This window comes from Oncorhynchus mykiss, unplaced genomic scaffold, assembly GCF_057628025.1.
Source record: "Oncorhynchus mykiss isolate SJ-2025 unplaced genomic scaffold, ASM5762802v1 scaffold101, whole genome shotgun sequence".
In the NCBI taxonomy this organism is placed as follows: domain Eukaryota; kingdom Metazoa; phylum Chordata; class Actinopteri; order Salmoniformes; family Salmonidae; genus Oncorhynchus; species Oncorhynchus mykiss.
Window position 1 is genome coordinate 877635 of NW_028322100.1, and position 24866 is coordinate 902500.

Below are 24866 nucleotides of genomic sequence, written 5' to 3' on the forward strand. Positions count from 1 at the left end.
GTGACCAGTAAGATATACCTGCTGGAGTGCGTGCTATGGGTGGGTGCTGCGATGGTGACCAGTGAGCTGAGATAAGGTGGGGCTTTACCTAGCAGAGACTTGTAGATGACCTGGAGCCAGAGGGTTTGGCCACGAGTATGAAGCGAGGGCCAGCCAACAAGAGCATACAGGTCGCAGTGGTGGGTAGTATATAGGGCTTTGGTGACAAAACGTATGGCACTGTGATAGACTGCATCCAATTTGTTGAGTAGAGTGTTGGAGGCTATTTTGTAAATGACATCGCCGAAGTCGAGGATCGGCAGGCTGGTCAGTTTTATGAGGGTATGTTTGGCACCATGAATGAAGGTTGCTTGGTTGCGAAATAGGAAGCCGATTCTAGATTTAATTTTGGAATGGAGATGTTTAATGTGAGTCTGGAAGGAGAGTTTACAGTCTAACCAGACATCCAATTTGTAGATGTCCACATATTCTAAGTCAGAACCGTCCAGAGTTGTGATTCTGGACGGGCAGACAAGTATGGGCAAGATCGGTTGAAGAGCATGCATATAGTTTTACTTGCATTTAAGAGCAGTTGGAGGCCACGGAAGGAGAGTTGTATGACATTGAAGCTCATCTGGAGGGCCAGAGGTAGGGCCAGAGGTATACAGAATGGTGTCGTCTGCGTAGAGGTGGATCAAAGAATCACCAGCAGCGAGAGCGACATCATTGATGTATACAGAGAAGAGAGTCGGCCCAAGAATTGAACCTTGTGGCACCCCCATAGAGACTGCCAGAGGTCCGGACAACAGGCCCTCCGGTTTGACATACTGAACTCTATCGGAGAAGTAGTTGGTGAACCAAGCGAGGCAATCATTTTAGAAACCAAGGTGGTTGAGTCTGCAAATAAGAATGTTGTAATTGACAGATGGCGGTTATGATATCGTTAAGGACCTTGAGCGTGGGCGAAGTGCATGGGATTCCTGGGAGTGCATTCTGATGAAGATCATCAAAGGTAATGAATATTTATTATGCTATTTATGACTAATGTTTACTACACAATATGGCGGATATCTTTTTGGCTGCTTTGTTGTCCGAGCGCTGTACTCAGATTATTGCATGGTTTGCTTTTTCCGTAAAGCTTTTTTGAAATCTGACACAGAGGTTGCATTAAGGAGAAGTGTATCTATATTTCCATGTCTAACAATTGTATTTTCATCGACATTTCTAATGAGTATTTCTGTAAACTGATGTGGCTTTCTGCAATTTCACTGGATGTTTTTGGAACAAGTGAACATAACGCGCCAACGTATACTGAGATTATTTTAATATAAATATGCACTGTATCGAACAAAACATACATGTATTGTGTAACATGAAGTCCTATGAGTGTCATCTGACACTTGACAGCCCCGTTATCCCGTTATCAGTCCCGTTGACGGCCCCGTTATCCCGTTATCAGTCCCGATGACGGCCCCGTTATCCCGTTATCAGTCCCGTTGACGGCCCCGTTATCCCGTTATCAGTCCCGTTAACGGCCCTAAGAAGTTTTAACCTCTACATCACCAGAGGAACAGAGGAGAAGTAGGATAAGGGTACGGCTAAAGGCTATAAGAACTGGCCGTCTAGCATGTTCGGGAACAGAGAGTAAAAGGAGCAGGTTTCTGGGCACGATAGCATAGATTCAAGGCATAAGGTACAGACAAAGGTATGGTAGGAAGAGAGTACATTGGAGGTAAACATAGACATTGAGTAATGATGAGAGAGATATAGTCTCTAGAGATGTTTAAACCAGGTGATGTCATCGCATATGTGGGAGGTGGAACAACATGGTTGATTAAGGCATATTGATCAGGGCTAGAGGCTCTACAGTGAAATAAGACAGTAATCACTAACCAGGACCTATCAAGCACTGACCCTGTGTTGCTCCTAGCCTGTTGCATTAACAGTCAGGAGGCTGAGTACTGTGACAGTAAAAATACCCCACTTCTCAATTCGCAGTGAAGCATTGTGGGATAATTAGAAGAACAGTGTCACCTTCCATGCCTGAATTTAAGTACGTTTTCACTTAAAGTTCAATGGCGTGCACATGTACAGCCATCTGTTTGTTACAGGGAGAGAGCATTCCTTCCGGTTGTAATGTTATGTTTACACAAAGAGAAGTCCTGTTCCTTCCAACTGCCACCCAGAGAACGTAGTAAGATAACTAGCAAGACAAAGATAAAAACGCTCATTGGTTATAGATAGTGCTTTATATTCTCAGATAGACATGATTGGATGGTCCCTTATTACACATGGAATACAACTAGTTTCAATACTGCAACTCCTCAGTGGAACAATACAACGTGGGGTGATCACATTAACATAGACTTTACACTGCATGTTCCTCTCATGTTTCTTCCCAGATGTAAAACTGAGATTGTAATATGTGACTATTGAAAAACAAACAGAAACGTGTCCTTCTTCATAGCCTACCATATGAGAAAGCTTATGGAACTAAAATGTCGTTTTACAACTAGACCTACATGTTTTCAGACATTCAAAATGGAAAAGCAGATTTCCTGAAGTAAACAGGCAAAAAGGAGGATTTCAAGATCACGGTATCCAGAGTCTTATAACATTTTAAAACGACACATTTTAACAAAATGGTGGGCTGGGCCAAGACTGATCAGCTCAACTAACCATTAAAAAGAATATTGTACGAAGAGAAGAGTTTCAGTCAATGTAAGGTCAATGCAAACACACAATATAAAACGTTTATTTACCGAATATAAAACATTTACTTACCTAATATATATAAAGTTTACCTAGCTAATCTGTATGAGACATTTAGAGGTGTATGTATCGTACATTTAGCAGAGTAACATGTCAATAAACACACAAAAACTCAACAATATGCTCTTATAGTTACGGCTTCTCCTTTGGTTGGAACGGTCCTTTTTTAAAAGCTATAGATCACAAGACCATCTAAAGTGTTGTTAGTGTGTGATGAGATACAAATTAAATACTGCAGGAATCTTTTGGACTCGTGACAGCGTTACTGAAAAGTGCACGGCTTCCTTCAGTCTTTTCCTAAGTGCATAATTATAATCTGCAACATCACTGTAATAAATAAAAGAGACAAGTTTCACAATATATTTCCCATATACATCCGTTTTTGTTTGTTTCTTGAATTGCTTAATTGATGTCCCAGCATACACAGGGTGTGTTTCAATTGAAACAGGTCATTCTCCTAGTGGAGGAAAACCTGCACAAAAAAAAACAATACCTCTGGTTACATAGACTGCAGAACATTAAAGTAGAGTCCAATATTCTGTCCTTTGTCCCTAAGAATGCACTGCTTTTACTGGTAAAATAAATATTGTGGAAACTGTCTAGCCCGTACCTACACCTATCCAATACTTTACATATGGGGAGTAGTGAACAAGTGCACACTTCAGGAGATTTGTAGTTACATAGCATTTATACTGCATGAATACATAGGAACACACCTAAACAGGTATTTAGAGCAAAAAGATTCAAATATTTAGCTGATTCTAAGATGCGTTAGCTAGCGAGTTAGCCTACCTGTTTCCAATTGGTTGGATGAGCAATACAGATGTCCTTTAGCCTAGCTAGCCTACCTGTTTTCAGTTGGTTGGATGAGTAATACAGATGTTCCTTAGCCTAGCTAGCCTACCTGTTTCCAATTGGTTGGATGAGCAATACAGATGTCCTTTAGCCTAGCTAGCCTACCTGTTTTCAGTTGGTTGGATGAGTAATACAGATGTTCCTTAGCCTAGCTAGCCTACCTGTTTCCAATTGGTTGGATGAGCAATACAGATGTCCTTTAGCCTAGCTAGCCTACCTGTTTTCAGTTGGTTGGATGAGCAATACAGATGTCCTTTAGCCTAGCTAGCCTACCTGTTTCCAATTGGTTGGATGAGTAATACAGATGTCCTTTAGCCTAGATCTGGAGGTTGATGAATGGAGCGAACCCCACCACATCCTGCAGTATCACCAGGGAAATAGACAGACAACAACAATACATTATAGATGATACTTCACATCCTTTCAGATGGAAATTTTGTACGGTCCTTACAGTACAATTGCTTTCATCAATGCCTCAGTGAAACAATACAAGACACTGTGTGTTCAGCCATTCACATTAAAACGTATAAGGTACCAGATGTTCTTAAGTGTTAAAACTGGGGGGGGGGGGGGGGGGGGGGGGGGGGGTGATATGTGATTATTCAAATACACTAATTGTTGTGTTATAAATGACAGTAGTAAGTGTACATGAGTGCGTCCTTCGCCCTCATACCTGCAGCAGCACAAGGGCCCTCTGTAGTGGTGGCTCCACGTCAATCTCAACGTTCCTCTTCCGCAGGGGGTCCAGACTGGACTCAGTCACGTTGTGACAGTGGTTCACCTTCAGAGACTGCAGCTTGGGGCAGTACTCTGCAACAGTCCTGCACGCACACACACACAGCAGGACCAAAAGGTGTAAGGGCAGGTTTACCAGTGGATATCAAAGTAGGAGTGCCAGTCTCCCCTTCATCCAAAGCAAGCTGGAGCAGGATGTACTCTGCGACCGTCCTGGACACAGCACGAAGAGGGTTCTTACAGGTGTGCCATTGCAGATGATCTAAAAAATGTGTCATGACATTACCCTGTTGGGTGAGGTTTATGACCCCCCCCCCTCCCCTCCCCCATAAATACCTTTTCTCTCTCTACTCTACAGAATGGACTCTTGGAAAGCCTTTTTTTTAACATAGAGATAGTATGGTAACATCAAAAGGTTGGGGAATGGGACAATATTTCTGTAATCCAACCAGTTGAAAGTGTCCGTTTTTACTTAAAGAATATGATGTCAGATCAGTTGTCGTCTGGGACATTATTACTGATGATAGGATGACATAAATTCTATCTTGGAAAGTCTACACATTCTAGTTATCAGATTCACATGAAATTGTTATGCAATTGAAATGTTTAAATATGAAACTATTTGTGAAAATATTAAAATGTAATTTTATCTTTCTAAATGAGAGAATTGTTTTCATAAGTCATTTTATGCTCACTCAGTGGCCACGCCCAACTGTCTGGAGAGGGATGAAACATGTCCTTCTCTTCCCCAGTATAAAGCCTAGACTAGTATATGAACCTGACTAGAACCTGACTAGTATATCAACTTGACTAGTATAGGATCCTGACTAGAACCTGTACCAGACTAGCATGTGAACCAAACTAGGTAATGAACCAGACTAGAACCTGGCTAGTACATGAACCTGGTTAGTACATTAACCTGACTAGTACATGAACCAGACTACAACCTGACTAGTATATGAACCTGACTAGTATATGAACCTGACTAGTATATGAACTTGACTAGTATATGAACCTGACTAGTATATGAACCAGACTAGTACATGAACCAGACTAGTACATGAACCAGACTAGTACATGAACCTGACTAGCATATGATCCTGACTAGCATATGATCCTGACGAGTATATTAACCTGCCTTGTACACGAACCTGACTGGTATATCAACCTGACTAGTATATGATCCTGACTAGAAGCTGATTAGTATATTAACCTGACTAAATATATGAACCTGACTAGAGCCTAAATAGTATATAACCCTGACTAGTATATTAACCTGATTAGTATACAGACCTGACTAAGTATATTAACCTGACTAAGTATATGAACCTGACTAGAACCTAAATAGTATATATGACTAGTATATAGATAACCTACATTAGCAAAATACAAACACACACAGACAGAGAGAGATGATACCAATGATTTGAGCAGTCAGTGTATCAAAACAACAGTACCTGATGGAGTCGTTCCTAACCCTCAGGCAGCCTGTCAGGTCCAGCTGTTCCAGCTCCCTGCAGTTCTTGGCCACTTCCTCCACAGACACGTCTGTAATGTTGGCGTTGACCGCCACAGACAGCGACCTCATCTTCAGACACTTCTTGGATAAATAGCAGATGGCCTCGTCTTTGAGCTGGCGGCAGGCAGTCAGGTCGATGGACCTCAGGCCCCCACAGTGGTCAGCCAGGCTGCGTATGGACAGGCTGTCCACCCATTCACAGTGGGCCAGGCCCAGGTACTGCAGGTGTGTGCAGCTCAACGACACCGCTACTAAGGAGTGACGGGTCAGCCGGTCACATCCCCTCATGTCTACTCTCAGCAGGTGCTGGTTCTGGCCAATCACAGGCAGCAGCTCCGTGTCTGTCACCCAATCAGAGCAGTTCTGGACGGACAAGTTCTGTAGGACTTTGTTGTCCCTTAGTATGTTGCAGAATGCCTCCTTGGGAATGCTAGGCCCTATCTGTGAACATTACAGGAGTGTGATCTAAAACTGAGTATTAGGCTAAATAGTGTATGAGCATTTAAGTACAAGAAACTGTAAGGAAATCCTGAAATAAATAGAATGGGTCATGTGTGGCCTACCTGTGTGAGGTCAAAGGTGCGACAGTTGGCCAGGTACACCTGGATGAGGGCATAGAACTGCTTGCTCACTCTCTGTAGCCGCACCAGCTGGCGTAATGGCAGGTAGCAGAAGATGTGCGTTACCAACACATCCTCCCAGGGCAAATCCAAGAGGTGACATCTGCCAACAGACATTTCAAACTTGATCAACTGATGAACAAGTTAATGGACAAATTTAGCACAGTCACACATCAACGTCTGCCTCGCGTTCGAACTAGCTCTACAAAGATTGATGGCTAGATATGTAGCTAGCTAGCTCAAGCGTAAAGCATGTGATGATTCTGCAGGACATGCATTCTCCAAATGCCGTAGCAAACTACAGTAGTAAGAATAGGTAACTAACGGTTAGCTAGTTCTGCTGACACGTTTTTATTGTTACGTTAAAACAAAAATACATTGTGCTTACAAAATACATACTTGCAACACTCTGTTTCCGCATCCATTTTGAATCCGCAGAAATATGCGAGATAGCTACATGTACAACGACAGTTTGTTAGCTATCTTGTGAGCCTTGGTTGAAGCTTTCTGGATCAGCGACAGCTTTTTTGTCTGTATTCCCAAACTTCCGGGTTCGTTCACTGGGTACGTTCCAGAATGCAGAGTCAACCTCTCTGCGCAGGAATAGGGAATCTATATCTCAGTAAATGTGTTTGTTTTGGGAGAAATAAAGCTGAGAAAAATAATACATTGGAGTAGTTATTGATGGTCTTTGACAAGTATGTGCGATGTTTTGGTAAAAAAAATATATATACGACCGAGCGTTAGGATCCAAGTGACATTCGACGCCTGTGGATTTTACCGATACGCACCACCGGTCAATGTCTGTTACACGAGAGGAATATTATCTTTGCTGTAAGCGCTCCAAACAAGGAAAAGCATCGTTTTTCTTTTGTCATATTGGCAATCGTAGGAATGACTTGATCAGTTCTTTATCAGAAGGAATTATTTTTATTATCCAATGGTTGCTCACAATGTGAAGAGCTTTGATTCATGTCAGTAAATAAAAAGTGTTCTACAAATGCAATGTATTAAAATGTATAGCAAACAAAAGGTATGGGCCAATCTTTGACACAGCAATAACCAATAGGCTCAATTAATTAAATATTAAATTCCATCTAAGCTTTGGTTATGTTGATCATACTTATTTCTCTACCATGTATAAAATAATCAATAATATGACGATATAGTACTTTATTTGTTTATTGTAAAATAGATCATATGTCCTATAGTGACCCCAGGAACGGCACCAATATTAGTATTTATTAGTATATTATTAGTATTTCCAAGATATGCATCAATTTTCTTACATACCTGTCAAGTGAATAACGAGAGATAACCAATGACTAACTGTCACTAACATGATCTGCATACCCATGCAAACTGCTGAACAAATAACCATCCTGTCAATTCATCTCTTAGCATGCAGCGACACAATGGAGTCAACCACGCTGAACAACTGCTGAGCCTATAGTTATGGTTCTCTGAATGAGGAGGACCAACCGGGTGGCTTTAGTGAATACCCACCGCTGACTGCTCTGCTCTGGATAAAGGCTACAAGCTAAAGAAGAAGTAGAACCTCTAATGGCGTGCGTTAAATCAATCTATGATTTCAGCGCTGAGACCTTGAACGGTCAGAGCGTTCCTCTCGGTATCTACAGGGGCAAGGTGCTCCTCATTGTCAACCTGGCCACCTTCTGAGGGTCAACGATAGAGGAGGTAGGCTAACGAGGATTCATGGTGCCAGCCTATACAGGCTAAAAGCCTAATGCGGGCATAGGCCAAACTTTTGATTGTGTTGTAGTATTAGAGATATTCTAGAGTCAGCCCAAGGGGAATGTGGAGGTGGTGTTCTAATTGTATGTGTCATCCTAACAGTACCACAGAATGAACGCACTCATGGAAATGTTTGGTGACCTCAACTTCACTGTCCTGGGATTCCCCTGCAATCAGTTTGGTCTTCAGGCACCTGGTAAGAGAGTATTTTTGAAATAACAATAAAGGTTTTTGATCTGTTGTAACTTACAGGCCTACTTTGTCTCTAGGAGTAATGCTATGTGTCAAAACGCTCATGTGTGGGCTCCCGAGTGGCGCATCGGTCTAAAGCACTGCATCTCACTACAGACCCTGGTTCAATTCCAGGCTGTATCACAACCAGTTGTGATTGGGAGTCCCAAAGGGTGGCGAACAATTAGCCCATTGTTGTCCTGGTTAGGGGTAGGCCGTCATTGTAAATAAGAATCTGTTCTTAAATGACTTGCCAAGTTAAATAGTATGCTTGTTTGTCATGCGTGATGACGAGACCAGTCTGTTTTTATAAATGCCTCTGTTTCAGAACTAATAAGCTCACTGGTCTGTTGCATTTGTTGTTGTTTCTTCCTTCAGAGGTAAATCATGAAACCCTCAACCTTCTCAAGTATGTAAGGCCAGGTGGGGGGTTTGTCCCCAAGTTCCCTGTGTTTGGCAAGATCGAGGTCAATGGGTTGAATGAAGAACCTCTTTTCGCCTATCTCAAGGTAGTATATTTGACATGTCCTCTTTTCGCCTATCTCAAGGTAGTATATTTGACATGTCCTCTTTTCGCCTATCTCAAGGTAGTATATGTCCTTATGCACTATTATGTACTGCACTCTGGGGACAAGTTGAATACCTTATGGACATTAGACCTCACTAACAGCATTTGTTAATATCTTGTACAACAGGAGTCTTTGCCCTATGTGAACCCTGTCATAGGAGATATAAAGAAGTTCTACTGGTCACCCATCAAAGTCAACGACATTCGCTGGAACTTTGAGAAGTTTCTAATCGATTCTGATGGGGCGCCTTTCAGGCGGTAAGTTAAACACATGAATGAAAAATGATTTGACAGTATATATAACATGTATCAATCATTCATGCATTCATTCAATTAATTAATTAATTAACAAATAAGATTTGAAAATACTTAATGTCTTATTCTATAATGGCCTCTCCTTTTCCCCAGTTATGAACTTCATGGCCCTACTGAGAAAGTGGAAAAAGACATTGCAGGCCTACTATAAATGGAGTCATCTGTTCCCTTTATGGCTGTCAAGAAAGTGGGTCCTTCATCAGCAGAGGCAGAGTGACGATCCCTCAGTAAATGCAGACTAAATGCAGCTGAGCTGGATCTGATGGAGAAGGGAGAAGGACTCTGAGTTTCAGTGCATTCACTCAGAATATCAGATCCCTCCAGCCCCTGTTGGTGACCAGTAGGCATATCACTATGGTCTCAATATAACTAACTACTCCCTTTTGTTATTGTTGCAAAACAGAGGAAGTCAATAAATCTTTTGGCTGAAATCTTACAATGTGTTGTCCATTTAATTGTTTAACATTGTTAAAACAACATGTGTAGGCTACAGTAGGATAAACCCAAGTCTCCAGCTGCATAGAAACTCAAGCCTACTTGTATGGAAGGATATACAATATACACCATTTAACCGAGCACTGTGGATGTTTGAGAATAAAATAAACAATTCACTATTTGGATTGTTTTATGTTTGACATTTCTATTCTTTGACATTTTTACGATCAAAGAGACTGCTATTCTGTAAAAAATACCCCCTTTTTTAAAGGTGGTAATGATGGTAGTAGACAAGGAAGAAAAGTGGAATATGTTTTGAGTGAATATGGAATGGAGGATATCACAGAACCTTTGGAAAAGCTACAGAAGGAAATTGAACGTGACGAGAGTGAGGTTGAATTAACTACGGTGGCAGGTGGTGTGGTGAGGGAGCTTGGCGTCACGTGTAAAAACAGGGACACGTCCTCCAGTAGCTCAGAGATGGAGCCTGAGAGTGAGGTTGAATTAACTGCGGTGGCAGGTGGTGTGGTGAGGGAGCTTGGCGTCACGTGTACAAACAGGGACACGTCCTCCAGTAGCTCAGAGATGGAACCTGGGAGTGAGGATGCAGTATGGGGAGGACCGCCGAGTTTGAATGAAGTAGAATCTGGTCCAGTAGGACTGACATTTTTGGAGAAAGTGGTCGCTTGGCCTCACCCTCCAGTACAGTAGATGGCGGTGTATGCACCTTCAAGTTGGATGCAATCCACCAACCAAATCCCAAAGAAGAAGAAGCGAAGAGAAGAAAAAAAAAAAAGAAATTTCCCGAAGTTGTCACCGGACGCATGCGTATTTCACTGTTCAATGTCACAGCAACAATTGAACATGGCTGCCGTGGGTTTCAGAAATTGGGCTCGAGCTCTTTCCAGAGGGAAACAGCCAGGCTTCTCGGCGCTTTTCTCCCAAATCAGAGCAGGTTGGTTCATGGATCTTTATCGTTGTACTTATGCAAAATGCCTGTATCACGTTGGAATGGAAGTTAGAACATGCCAGGCAAAGTGTCGCTAACCTTGAGCTAGCCTACAACAGAGCTGCATCTCGTTCAGTGGTTTACTAACGTTAGTGAACGCTTCATTCAGTATTATGTAGCTAACTGTCTACGATCAAATATTAGGCTAGATCCCATACACGGTTACCTGGCCAGCCAACGTTACTGTCTTTGGATAACTTGTGCAAGTAGCTACGCTAGGTATATACACTGTATATTTCTTAAAGCAATTCCTAACGTTACTCTCAAACGGCTAGTTAGCTAACAATCCCACTCTGGTTGATCATGGGGCTAAATGGTACTGTATTAACGTCTTTCCAAATGTTGTATAGCCTCTGGACCTTCCAAGGGCATGCTGCCAGGGCCATACCCCCAAACGCCCGAGGAAAGAGCAGCTGCAGCGAAGAAGTACAACATGAGGCTGGAGGATTATGAACCAATCCCGGATAATGGCGAGGGGTAAGGAAGCGAGGTAGCGTGGATAAGGAAGGGCACACATGCCATTGTTTTCCTGTCATCTATACACCACCCCATTACAGCAGGAGCTATGTCGCTTTGCCAGACAACTAGCAAATTGATTTGGTAATTCAACCTGTGGGTTGAACTCACTGAAATGACTGAGGCTCTGCATCCCAAACGGTATACAATTCCCTACATAGTGCACTAGTTTTGACCAGAGCCCTATGGGATGCACTATATATAAGGTATGAGAACAAATATTGGACAGCAATGGGAGTTTTAACATTTCAGGATATGTGCATTACCTAAGGTTATTCACCTACACACTTTTTTTCTTGTTGTGTTTCTGTAGGTATGGAGACTACCCACAATTGCCAGACAGATCCCAGCATGAGAGAGACCCCTGGTATTCCTGGGACCATCCAGACCTGAGGAGGAACTGGGGGGAGCCGGTAAGATAGAGGACGAACTGGGGGGAGCCGGTAAGATAGAGGAGGAACTGGGGGGAGGCGGTAAGATAGAGGAGGAACTGGGGGGAGGCGGTAAGATAGAGGAGGAACTGGGGGGAGGCGGTAAGATAGAGGAGGAACTGGGGGGAGGCGGTAAGATAGAGGAGGAACTGGGGGGAGGCGGTAAGATAGAGGAGGAACTGGGGGGAGGCGGTAAGATAGAGGAGGAACTGGGGGGGAGACTAATAGTGTTGTCAAGATACAGTATCAGATCTCACTCTACTTACACTGAACAAAAATATAAATGCAACATGTAAAAGATTGGTTTCATATGCACAAGGTAGTAAATTTTTTTTTTTTTTAAATGCATATTTCCAATTTTGATCATTTGTTTACATCCCTGTTATTGAGCATTTCTTCTTTGCCAAGATAATCCATCCACCTGACAGGTGTGACATATCAAGAAGCTGATTAAACAGCATGAGCATTACAAAGGTACACCTTGTGCTGGGGACAATAAATGGCCACTAAAATGTAAAGTTTTTTCACACAACACAATGCCACAGATGTCTCAAGTTTTGAGGGAGTGTGCAGTTGGTATGCTGACTGCAGGAATCTCCACCAGTGTTATGTTAATTTCTCTACCATAAGCCGCTTCAATGTCATTTTAGAGAATTTTGCAGTACTTCCAACCGGGCTCACAACCGCAGACCACGTGTAACCACGCAAGCCCAGGACCACCACATTCGGCCTCTTCACCTGTGGGATCGTCTGAGACCAGCCACCCGTACAGCTGATGAAACTGTGGGTTTGCACAAACAAAGAATATCTGCACAAGCTGTCAGAACCCGTCTCAGGGAAGCTCATCTTCGTGCTTGTTGTCCTCAACAGGGCCTTGACCTGACTGCAGTTTGGTGTCGTAACTGACTTCAGTGGGCAGATGGCCACTGGGAAAGAGGGGGAGGTGTGCTCTTCACGGGTGAATATCGGTTTCAACTGTACCGGGTAGATGTATGTGTATGGCGTTGTGTGGGCGAGCAGTTTTCTGTTGTGAACAGAGTGCCCCATGGTGTGGTTATGGTATAGGCAGGCAGGGATAAGCTACGGACAATGAACACAATTGCATTTAATCAAAGGCCATTTTGAATGCACAGAGATACCGTGCTGCAGTCCTGAGGTCCATTGTCGTGCCATTCATCTGCCGCCATCACCTCATGTTCCAGCATGATAATGCACAGCCCCATGTTACAAGGATCTGTACACTTCCTGGAGGCTGAAAATGTCCCCGTTCTTCCATTGCCTGCATACTCACCAGACATGTCACCCGTTGAGCATGTTTGGGATGCTCTGGATCCACGTGTACGACAGAGTGTTCCAGTTCCTGCCAATATCCAGCAACTTCACATATCCATTGAAGCGGAGTGGAACAACATTCCACAGGCCACAATCAACAGCCTGATCAACTCTATGTGAAGGAGATGTCGTGCTGCATGAGGCAAGTGGTGGTCACACCAGATACTGACTGGGTTTCTGATCCACACTCCAACCTTTTTTTTGGTAAGGGCGTTTGTGACCAACAGATGTATATCTGTATTCCCAGGCATGTGAAATCCATAGATCAGGGCTTAATTTATTTCTTTTTCAGTGTATATTAAAAATAAAAGACATCTGCCTACAAGTATTGTGACTACACAACTGACTAATAAGACTATATAGTAGGTCTGGGACCATACCAGTATCCCGATACTTGTTTAGTATCGTGACTACACAACTGACTAATAAGACTATATATTAGGTCTGGGACAATACCAGTATCCCGATACTTGTTTAGTATCGTGACTACACAACTGACTAATAAGACTATATATTAGGTCTGGGTCAATACCAGTATCCCGATACTTGTTTAGTATCGTGACTACACAACTGACTAATAAGACTATATATTAGGTCTGGGTCAATACCAGTATCCCGATACTTGTTTAGTATCGTGACTACAACTGACTAATAAGACTATATATTAGGTCTGGGACAATACCAGTATCCCGATACTTGTTTAGTATCGCGACTACACAACTGACTAATAAGACTATATATTAGGTCTGGGTCAATACCAGTATCCCGATACTTGTTTAGTATCGCGACTACACAACTGACTAATAAGACTATATATTAGGTCTGGGACCATACCAGTATCCCGATACTTGTTTAGTATCGTGACTACAACTGACTAATAAGACTATATATTAGGTCTGGGACAATACCAGTATCCCGATACTTGTTTAGTATCGCGACTACACAACTGACTAATAAGACTATATAGTAGGTCTGGGACAATACCAGTATCCCGATACTTGTTTAGTATCGTGACTACACAACTGACTAATAAGACTATATATTAGGTCTGGGACCATACCAGTATCCCAATACTTGTTTAGTATCGTGACTACACAACTGACTGCTAAGACTATATATTAGGTCTGGGACCATACCAGTATCCCGATACTTGTTTAGTATCGTGACTACACAACTGACTAATAAGACTATATATTAGGTCTGGGACAATACCAGTATCCCGATACTTGTTTAGTATCGTGACTACACAACTGACTAATAAGACTATATATTAGGTCTGGGACAATACCAGTATCCCGATACTTGTTTAGTATCGCGACTACACAACTGACTGCTAAGACTATATATTAGGTCTGGGACAATACCAGTATCCCGATACTTGTTTAGTATCGTGACTACAACTGACTAATAAGACTATATATTAGGTCTGGGACAATACCAGTATCCCGATACTTGTTTAGTATCGCGACTACACAACTGACTATATAGTAGGTCTGGGACAATACCAGTATCCCGATACTTGTTTAGTATCGTGACTACACAACTGACTGCTAAGACTATATATTAGGTCTGGGACCATACCAGTATCCCGATACTTGTTTAGTATCGTGACTACACAACTGACTGCTAAGACTATATATTAGGTCTGGGACAATACCAGTATCCCGATACTTGTTTAGTATCGTGACTACACAACTGACTGCTAAGACTATATATTAGGTCTGGGACCATACCAGTATCCCGATACTTGTTTAGTATCGTGACTACACAACTGACTGCTAAGACTATATATTAGGTCTGGGACCATACCAGTATCCCGATACTTGTTTAGTATCGTGACTACACAACTGACTGCTAAGACTATATATTAGGTCTGGGACAATACCAGTATCCCGATACTTGTTTAGTATCGTGACTACACAACTGACTGCTAAGACTATATATTAGGTCTGGGACAATACCAGTATCCCGATACTTGTTTAGTATCGTGACTACACAACTGACTAATAAGACTATATATTAGGTCTGGGACAATACCAGTATCCCGATACTTGTTTAGTATTGCAACAAGAAAACAACACAAAGCAGATTAACTAATTTAGGAAAACGGCGCTAATGTTGGCAACAAACATGTTACCCAGAGTCACATTTTGTATTTATTTTCCAAGCTAAAGCACACAACATTTTACACAAAGCAGTTTTTTATAAAGAGCCAAAGAGTTGCTTCGTGTAAATATTTTGCCATGGGAAAATATGACAATACTGATATCGTTACTGTATTCACAGTGCGCCACTTGTTGTTTACTGTAAAGTATTGTGTACATTTATGCACGTAGACATTTGAAAATGGCAGGACGTGAATGTGTGTAAGCTACGACTCATTATCTGCTCATGTATTTCCCCCCTGACTCATTGACAATATGGTTCTCGCCTGTTGCATGTTTTCGTTCTAGATCCACTGGGATTTTGACATGTTCATCAGGAATCGAGTGGACACGTCGCCCAGCCCTGTGGCCTGGCACACCATGTGCAAACATCTGTTTGGTTTCGTTGGATTCATGCTGCTGATGTTCTACCTTGGGGAGAAGTTTCCATCTTACCAGCCGGTGGTAAGTATTGCATTGAGCAAAGCATCAGTCTTTGTCTCCATTGTAATCGCTGTTGTAACCCCCTAAGATGTCACAGACCAGAAGATAATATAATGATGTCTTTCCTGTTGTAACCCCCTAAGATGTCACAGACCAGAAGATAATATAATGATGTCTTTCCTGTTGTAACCCACTAAGATGTCACAGACCAGAAGATAATATAATGATGTCTTTCCTGTTGTAACCCCCTAAGATGTCACAGACCAGAAGATAATATAATGATGTCTTTCCTGTTGTAACCCCCTAAGATGTCACAGACCAGAAGATAATATAATTATGTATTTCCTGTTGTAACCCCCTAAGATGTCACAGACCAGAAGATAATATAATGATGTCTTTCCTGTTGTATTGAAACCCTTTCCCATTTTGGCATCTCAAGACATTTTTTACTATGACGGCAAGGTAGCCTAGTGGTTAGAGTGTAGAGGCGGCAGGGTAGTCTAGTGGTTAGAGCGTTGGACTAGTAACCGGAAGGTTGCAAGTTCAAACCCCCGAGCTGACAAGGTACAAATCTGTCGTTCTGCCCCTGAACAGCCAGTTAACCCACTGTTCCTAGGCTGTCACTGTAAATAAGAATATGTTCTTAACTGACTTGCCTAGTTAAATAAAGGTAAAATAAATAAAACATAAAAAAATCTGGATTTGAGAAGGGCTTATCCAATAATGGGTCTACCCCGTGGACACTAACATGGGATTTTACAGTTGGAGCAACAGATCTGATCCCTGAATACAGTTTAATGACGGGTGTACACGGAGTCGGAGATGATGCTACTGCTGTTAGTGTTTTCATTTGTTTCCTTGCCCTGCTACCAATTCAATAGTGTGAAGACATGCATTGGTAACTGAAGTGCATTTATCATATTCCACCATATTTTGCTATTTAATTTCCTTATAATAGCTTTCTGGTATTTATTGAAGACCATTTGAGCACCTCTCACACACTCACCAAACACATGTTTTTAAAAAGTACAAAGGTCTTCAAATGTCCTCTTCTGTAGGAAAGGTGAATAGGTACATCCTGTCTGATGCCCCCTGTTAGGTCATCCCTGTTCTCTATTCCAGGCACCCAAACAATATCCTTACAGCAACCTGCACCTAGAGAGAGGAGAGGATCCTGAGAAACAACCTGAAGAAGTCAAACATTTTAACATTTAACAATCTGCTTCTCTAAATGTGTATATTTCTGTCTAATAAAGAGTTATTCGTGTGACTTCAGTCACATTCCTTGATCTTTGACCTAGATCTTATTCTTCGGAAAGCTACTCCTTCTAAATCCCTTTTAAGATCGAATGGCTTTTCAAACTTTAAAACGTGCAGGCAACTCTGGAATATGTTGCTTGTGTACAACTTTATAATATCACTTATCCGTGTTGTCGCCTGCTTCCCGTGTCGTTGCCTGTTTCCCGTGTCGTCGCCTGCTTCCCGTGTCGTCGCCTGCTTCCCGTGTCGTCGCCTGTTTCCCGTGTCGTCGCCTGTTTTCCTGAATTTAGATTGTGTCACGAGCCAACAAGCAATATCCCATAATGCCAGAGAGGAATTATGCATAAAGAGTCATAAGTTGCACGGATTCACTCTGTGTGCAGTAATAGGGATTAACATGGTTTTGTAATGACTACTTCACCTCTGTACCCCACACATACAATTATCTGTAAGGTTCCTCAGTCGAGCAGTGAATTTCAAGCACAGATTCAAACAGATACCCATCTACCAATAGGTGCAAAGGTCACCTATTGGTAGATGGGTAAAATAAAAAAAAAAGCAGACATTTGAATATTCCCTTTAAGCATGGAGAAGTAATTAATGACACTTTGGAAGGTGTATCAATACACCCAGTCACTACACAGATACAGGCCTCCTTCCTAACTCTGTTACCGGAGAGGAAGGAAACCACTCAGGGATTTCACCATGAGGTCAATGGTGACTTTAAAACAGAGTTTAATGATTGTGATAGAAAACTGAGGATGGCTCTACAACGTTGTAGTTAGTCCACAATATTAACCTAAATGACAGACTGAAAAGGAAGTCTGTACAGAATAAAAATATTATAAAAACATGCATCCTGTTTGCAACAAGGAACTAAAGTAAAACAGCAAAGAAATTAACCTTATGTCCTGAATCCTGTTTTGTGCAAATCCATCACTGAGTACCACTCTTCATATTTTGCAGCATCATGTTATTATGGGCAATGTTCCCTCAAAGCAATTTCGGCACTGAAAAAAATATCAGGCCTGCTGAGAGCAAACTTGAATGTTGTGAACATTCTGTGTAACTTCGAGCACTGTGAACACTTGAGGCTTTACCCACTTTAAGTTACCGTTTCAGACAGTGGTCAAGTAGGCTACTGTGGCTATTTGATCATGATGTAGGCCTACCAGAATGGCCTACCATCAAATCTAATTGAGATAATGCCTCCCATAACATTTTAACATGGAAATAGCTGTTTGAAAATTGCCTACAGTACCAGCCAATGTGTGGTGTTCAATGTAGGCCTACATTTCATCAGACTTTTGAAAAAATATACAGGGCTTGACATTAACCTGTTAATCCAAGAAATGACTTTACAAAATAAAATGCATTATTATTCTCATTCCATTATTACAAAGAATCAAACAAATTATGCTACTCTCTGCCTATTGGCTACTTAGCTTATTTAAGCCTGCCTCAAAATACAACACTGCCCCTTTAAGACATAACAAAGCTCTTTACCAGATTGGCTTTTCAAAGATGTCTAGAAATGCACAAGTTTTGTGCTCTTGTAGGAAGCAATCACTCCCCTATTTTTGACTACTAATGATCTTTAACTGGGTTAATAAATGACTAACTAGCAAAGGATATAAACAAATGTACACACATGGTTACATGCAGCTCTCGCTTTGATCTGAAAACAAGCACATCTACTCAAGACCACTCATGCTGTAAACACAGTCCAGTTCAAAGTGAATGGCACAGATCCATATATGGCAATGGTCTATTTGCATATAGGCCTATTGGCAGCTCTGATTGGTTAGGCCTCACCGGTCTGTGTGTAGAGTATGGGCGGAGTGGTGCTTGTCAATGAAATAGAATCCTACACTGATATGTTCTGCCTACAACACAATGTCTTGACTAGTTTGTTTTTGTTTCGGTATGTTGCATTGAAAGTGGCTAATATTGCGTTGATTCTATCACAATTCCCACAGTAAAGGGAAACGTTGATAGTGTTAACTAAGGGAGAAAACTTGACGAAAGTTGAGTGAAGTTCAATCTCATGCATCTCTGCGCAGGCTGTGTGGCAGTCATGGGGAGTGGGGGGGGACGACCCATTTATGGTCACAAAGTAGATGAAGGATGCATTGGGAGAAGTCGAGTCAGTCAGAATGACTGTTGATTTCATTTGTGTGAAAAGGTCAAAAGCAGAAAGCACTGTGAATGCTACGATTATTGGAGTAGGACACTGATAAGCAAGATGGCAGCTTCGCTTCAAGTCCATATAAGCATTTCGCTAAACTCGCAATAACATCTGCTACCCATGTGTATCTGACCAATAAAATGTGATAATTGGTGTCATATCTGGTGTGTCGATGGAGATTGAGGCTTCATGGTTTAAGATGAACATGCCAGGCATAGTTGATTCAAGTCTCTTAACGCACACTGTGAATGGAAAGAAGGAGAAAGGGCTATTGTTGATGTTTGATGAAGAAGTTCCCATGTAAAGCTGGGATATATGAGATATGTGGTGGGATCTGATGTACAAAATCCACTTTAATGTCGTAAATGTAAAAATAAAATAAAAAGTCCACTTGTCAAGTGTTTGCAAACGGAATAGAGTCTGAGGATGCACGGTGTTGCCATTGTGATGGGAATCACGTTCCAGGGTTCCCTGAGTGCCCTGTTAGGCTGAAGGAGGTCAGAGTAGGAAGGGTCAGGGCTGTCGAGAAGGTGTCCTGTGTAGAGGCAGTGAAAATTGTCGAAGCAGCGCGTAGAGATGATGAAGCTATGGCAGAGGATGATCTCCAACAGTCTGTGGATGTCAGTCAATTGAGAGATCCTGAAATACTAATCGTATAGAAGGTGGATTTGGTTGTGTTTATTGAGCAGGTTTGTACATGACAGACTAACAAAAAAAATCGAAGAAATTGTGAAAGGGACTAATAGGTTCTTAGATCTCCAGGATTTCACAGCTGACATTTCCCAGAAGGGAGCGGGATTGTCCAGTGTTGACGAGTGGGAAGGATGTGGCAGTAAAAGATGAGAATAAGGCAGAGATGATGGCCAAAGCATTTGTCCAAGTGCAAAGCTCTGTAAATGTGTCAGAGGAGGAGGCGAGAGAGAACAAGAGAGTGCTGGATAGGAGGGAGGATGTAAAGGATGCGTTGAATGCACCATTTACCATGGCAGAGGTGAAAAGGGCAATAAGTAATGCTGGGTTAACTTCACCTGGGAAAGATGAGATGTGCCATGTTATTTTTTTAAACCTTTATTTAACCAGGCAAGTCAGTTAAGAACAAATTCTTATTTTCAATGACGGCCTAGGAACAGTGGGTTAACTGCCTGTTCAGGGGCAGAACGACAGACTTGTACCTTGTCAGCTCGGGGGTTTGAACTTGCACCCTTCCGGTTACTAGTCCAACGCTCTAACCACTAGGCTACCCTGCCACCCCATGTTGGCCCATCTTAGTGATGAAGCACTGGATAAGGTATTGGTGTTGTACCACAGAGTGTGGGAATAGGGGAAACTACCAGACAGCTGGAAGGAGCACTAGTGGTACCAATCTGGGAATAGGGGGAAACTACCAGACAGCTGGAAGGAGCACTTGTAGTACCAATCTGGGAATAGGGGAAACTACCAGACAGCTGGAAGGAGCACTAGTGGTACCAATCTGGGAATAGGGGGAAACTACCAGACAGCTGGAAGGAGCACTTGTAGTACCAATCTGGGAATAGGGGAAACTACCAGACAGCTGGAAGGAGCACTAGTGGTACCAGTCTGGGAATAGGGGGAAACTACCAGACAGCTGGAAGGAGCACTAGTGGTACCAATCCGGGAATAGGGGGAAACTACCAGACAGCTGGAAGGAACACTAGTGGTACCAATCTGGGAATAGGATAAACTACCAGACAGCTGGAAGGAGCACTAGTGGTACCAGTCTGGGAATAGGGGGAAACTACCAGACAGCTGGAAGGAGCACTAGTGGTACCAATCCGGGAATAGGGGGAAACTACCAGACAGCTGGAAGGAACACTAGTGGTACCAATCTGGGAATAGGATAAACTACCAGACAGCTGGAAGGAGCACTAGTGGTACCAATCTGGGAATAGGGGAAACTACCACACAGCTGGAAGGAGCACTAGTGGTACCAGTCTGGGAATAGGGGGAAACTACCAGACAGCTGGAAGGAGCACTAGTGGTACCAATCCGGAAGCCAGGGAAGGACAGGACATACTGGGTCAGCATTTGTAGTGCAGGAATGCGGGGTGGCAGTCAGGAAACGCAGTACAGATATTCTGTCAGAGTTGATGGTCATACCGTTGGCCTTTCAGTGGGTGGAGGAAGTCAAGCCAGACAGAGTAGTTATTTTGCTCTGATTCATGTGCAGTGTTAATGAGTATTCAGTCCGTTAGGTCATGTAGAAGACAAGACCTGCTGTATAAGGTGCTACAAACCCCACGGCAGGATTATGGGACAGATGGGAATACAGATAAGATTTACTTGGTCCCAGCCCATGTGGGGGTGGAGGGGAACGAGGCAGTTGATGTACTGGCTAAACAAGCACTTAGTAGTGGGGATGTTGATGTACTGGCTAAACAAGCACTTAGTAGTGGGGATGTTGATGTACTGGCTAAACAAGCACTTAGTAGTGGGGATGTTGATGTACTGGCTAAACAAGCACTTAGTAGTGGGGATGTTGATGTACTGGCTCAACAAGCACTTAGTAGTGGGGATGTTGATGTACTGGCTCAACAAGCACTTAGTAGTGGGGATGTTGATGTACTGGCTCAACAAGCACTTAGTAGTGGGGATGTTGATGTACTGGCTCAACAAGTACTTAGTAGTGGGGATGTTGATGTACTGGCTCAACAAGCACTTAGTAGTGGGGATGTTGATGTACTGGCTCAACAAGTACTTAGTAGTGGGGATGTTGATGTACTGGCTAAACAAGCACTTAGTAGTGGGGATGTTGATGTACTGGCTAAACAAGCATTTAGTAGTGGGGATGTTGATGTACTGGCTCAACAAGTACTTAGTAGTGGGGATGTTGATGTACTGGCTAAACAAGCATTTAGTAGTGGGGATGTTGATGTACTGGCTCAACAAGTACTTAGTAGTGGGGATGTTGATGTACTGGCTAAACAAGCATTTAGTAGTGGGGATGTTGATGTACTGGCTAAACAAGCACTTAGTAGTGGGGATGTTGATGTACTGGCTCAACAAGCACTTAGTAGTGGGGATGTTGATGTACTGGCTCAACAAGCATTTAGTAGTGGGGATGTTGATGTACTGGCTCAACAAGCATTTAGTAGTGGGGATGTTGATGTACTGGCTCAACAAGCATTTAGTAGTGGGGATGTTGATGTACTGGCTCAACAAGCACTTAGTAGTGGGGATGTTGATGTACTGGCTCAACAAGCACTTAGTAGTGGGGATGTTAATGGTGTAGTTTCAATGAGCAAGGCAGAGGCAAAAAGCCTGATATAGACAGTGATGGTGCAGAGATGACAGGAGCAGGTTAAAGCCTGATATGGACAGTGATGGTGCAGAGATGACAGGAGCAGGTTAAAGCCTGATATGGACAGTGATGGTGTAGAGATGACAGGTTAAAGCCTGATATGGACAGTGATGGTGTAGAGATGACAGGAGCAGGTTAAAGCCTGATATGGACAGTGATGGTGTAGAGATGACAGGCAAAAAGCCTGATATGGACAGTGATGGTGTAGAGATGACAGGCAAAAAGCATGATATGGACAGTGATGGTGTAGAGATGACAGGTTAAAGCCTGATATGGACAGTGATGGTGTAGAGATGACAGGTTAAAGCCTGATATAGACAGTGATGGTGTAGAGATGACAGGTTAAAGCCTGATATGGACAGTGATGGTGTAGAGATGACAGGCTAAAAGCCTGATATAGACAGTGATGGTGTAGAGATGGCAGGAGCAGGTTAAAAGCCTGATATGGACAGTGATGGTGTAGAGATGACAGGAGCAGTGGAATACTAAGGGCAAGCATTTATTTCAAGTACAGAGGAAAGTCGGAGGGGAGGACGGCAGGAAGGGACAGAAAATAGCAGGCTATTTTTACAAGATTAAGGGTGGGACACAGCCGGTTGAATAAGAACTTAAGCGTGATGGATGGAAGCATCCAACAGGAAGTGTGATTATTGCCAGGAAACAGAGACCGTGGAGCATGTATTGCTAGTGTGGGCAGTATCAGAGGGAAAGAGAGGCTGAGATCTAGTATGAGGGAGGAGGGGATACAGGAAATTAGTTTAAAGAGTGTATTGTGTAGAACATCATTAGATATAATCTCAAATATTTTCGATTTTTTTTTAAGAGTAATGGGGCTGGCAGGTAAGATTTAGTTTCTCCGTCTCTGGCTCACACTCCAGTACAGTAGGTGGCGGTAATGCACCATCATGTTGGATGCCAACTGTCGATAAACCCCCACAGAAGAAGAAGAAGAAGAAGAAGAAGAAGAAGAAGGGCTGTGACTGGCCTCACACTCCACTACAGTAGGTGGCGGTGATACACCTTAAAAGTTGGATGCGATCTGCCAACCCTATCTCAAAAAAAGAAGAAGAAAGAGTTGCCTACCAAGACGTCAATGAATCGAAGATTTTATAAGTAAACCAAGATAGACCACACCCTCTCGTTTCCAATGGGAACAAATGAGCCAAGCATGAGCTAGCGAGATCCTATTGGCGTGTTCTTGCACACATCTGCGTTATGTCCGTTAGGGACCCACTACCCTGTGAGGTGCGCGTGTGCAATAACTCAATTCGCCTTTGCGCCTTCTAAACAACGCAATTTAAAAAAAAAACTTTTGCAAAGGGCAAAGTCTGCAATACCTAGGCCACTCTTTTCATAACATATAGTTTTGGGAACAAAAAACTGTATTGAGATCAAACGTTTCATCGATAAGAAAATGTGTAGAATATCGGCTAAAATCCATCTGGTTCCATCTTCTCCCGCTGCCCGCAATCGGGTTTCCTCACTACCATAATATTGTACAATCCAGGTGTGCAAAACTCTTACAGATTTACCCAGAAAGATTCACAGCTGTAATCACGTCCAAATGTGATTCTAATTTGTATTGACTCAGGGATGTGAATATTTATGTAAATTAGATATCTGTATTTTTTATTTTCAATACATTTGTAAAAAGGTCTAAAACATGTTTTCATTATGGGTATTGCGTGTATAAAAAAACAAACAAATGTGGACAAAATCAAGCGGTATGAATACTTTCTGAAGGCACTGTATGTTTGTCTGGCTGAAGCTAGTTGCAACATTGTTCATCAGGAAATTAAAATGTATAGTTATAGATGTAATACTATTTTGAAAAAAAAAGAAAAATAATCTATTCAGTACTTTCAACTACTAACATATGAATAGGCGAGACAATCTTTACTGAACTGAAAACATTGCAAAACACAGCTAGCTACAGGTCAAATCAAGACACTGACTGCTGTGATATTTGATACCATGTCGGCCACCGTAGAAGACGATAAACATCCAGGATTACGTTGGGAGTGCCCGGTGGTTTTCTACATCATTTGTAAGCTAGAAAGATTGATAATCATCAATTCCGACGTAAGTATGTTATATTAAGATATGGGGGTACTAACAATATAGTGTTAGAATATATTTATTCTAGCTTTTAGCTAGCTTGCTAGATTTATAAACTGAACGACACGTCTGCATGATTTAGCTGTCAAGCTCTAGCAGAAGCCAACGACACGTATCGGTAACTAGCCTAGCTAGCTACCGTTAGCTAACTAAAGAAACTGGTTGAACCAGGGATGGTTTATTGCTAATAGCTCAACCAGCATTAACTACCTATCTATTTATAGAACATATACGTTAAGGCGAAGAAAAGCCGTTGACAGACGTGTATTACTAGCTAACCAAATGATGAATGTTAGCTAGCTCAACGTTTTCTCATCACCC

The 24866-nt window shown here is 42.3% G+C and overlaps 4 protein-coding genes across 6 annotated transcripts in view; 3 read left to right on the forward strand and 1 right to left on the reverse strand.

The window, feature by feature from the left end:
• Nucleotides 1-2209: 2209 nt before the first annotated feature.
• On the reverse strand, nucleotides 2210-7055 carry fbxl15 (F-box and leucine-rich repeat protein 15). The gene is made up of 6 exons (XM_036988298.2): nucleotides 6880-7055; nucleotides 6424-6583; nucleotides 5799-6301; nucleotides 4280-4427; nucleotides 3880-3964; nucleotides 2210-3223 (listed from the first exon to the last, which is right to left on the reverse strand). Exons 1-5 carry the CDS (start codon nucleotides 6903-6905, stop codon nucleotides 3923-3925), a joined length of 879 nt encoding a protein of 292 aa, XP_036844193.2. The 5' UTR covers nucleotides 6906-7055; the 3' UTR covers nucleotides 2210-3223; nucleotides 3880-3922.
• gpx9 (glutathione peroxidase 9) lies at nucleotides 7030-9785 on the forward strand. The gene is made up of 6 exons (XM_036988307.2): nucleotides 7030-7314; nucleotides 7882-8178; nucleotides 8338-8431; nucleotides 8845-8975; nucleotides 9162-9292; nucleotides 9443-9785. The coding sequence occupies exons 2-6, from the start codon at nucleotides 8044-8046 to the stop codon at nucleotides 9498-9500; spliced, it is 549 nt and encodes a 182-aa protein (XP_036844202.2). The 5' UTR covers nucleotides 7030-7314; nucleotides 7882-8043; the 3' UTR covers nucleotides 9501-9785.
• Nucleotides 9786-10387: 602 nt separating this feature from the next.
• On the forward strand, nucleotides 10388-16949 carry LOC118936587 (NADH dehydrogenase [ubiquinone] 1 beta subcomplex subunit 8, mitochondrial). Its single transcript, XM_090228764.1, is given in 6 exon segments — nucleotides 10388-10719; nucleotides 10721-10739; nucleotides 11144-11270; nucleotides 11623-11722; nucleotides 15526-15681; nucleotides 16783-16949. Coding segments are annotated over 6 exon segments (606 nt in total). The 5' UTR covers nucleotides 10388-10608; the 3' UTR covers nucleotides 16876-16949.
• Nucleotides 16950-23415: 6466 nt separating this feature from the next.
• The window catches only part of sec31b (SEC31 homolog B, COPII coat complex component), a 24531-nt gene continuing 23080 nt past the window's right edge, over nucleotides 23416-24866 (forward strand). For all 3 annotated transcript variants that reach the window (XR_016493792.1, XM_090228765.1, XM_090228766.1), the window contains exon 1: nucleotides 23416-24509. The gene's annotated coding sequence lies outside the window, so the exon portion shown is untranslated. The remainder of the gene's footprint in view (nucleotides 24510-24866) is intronic.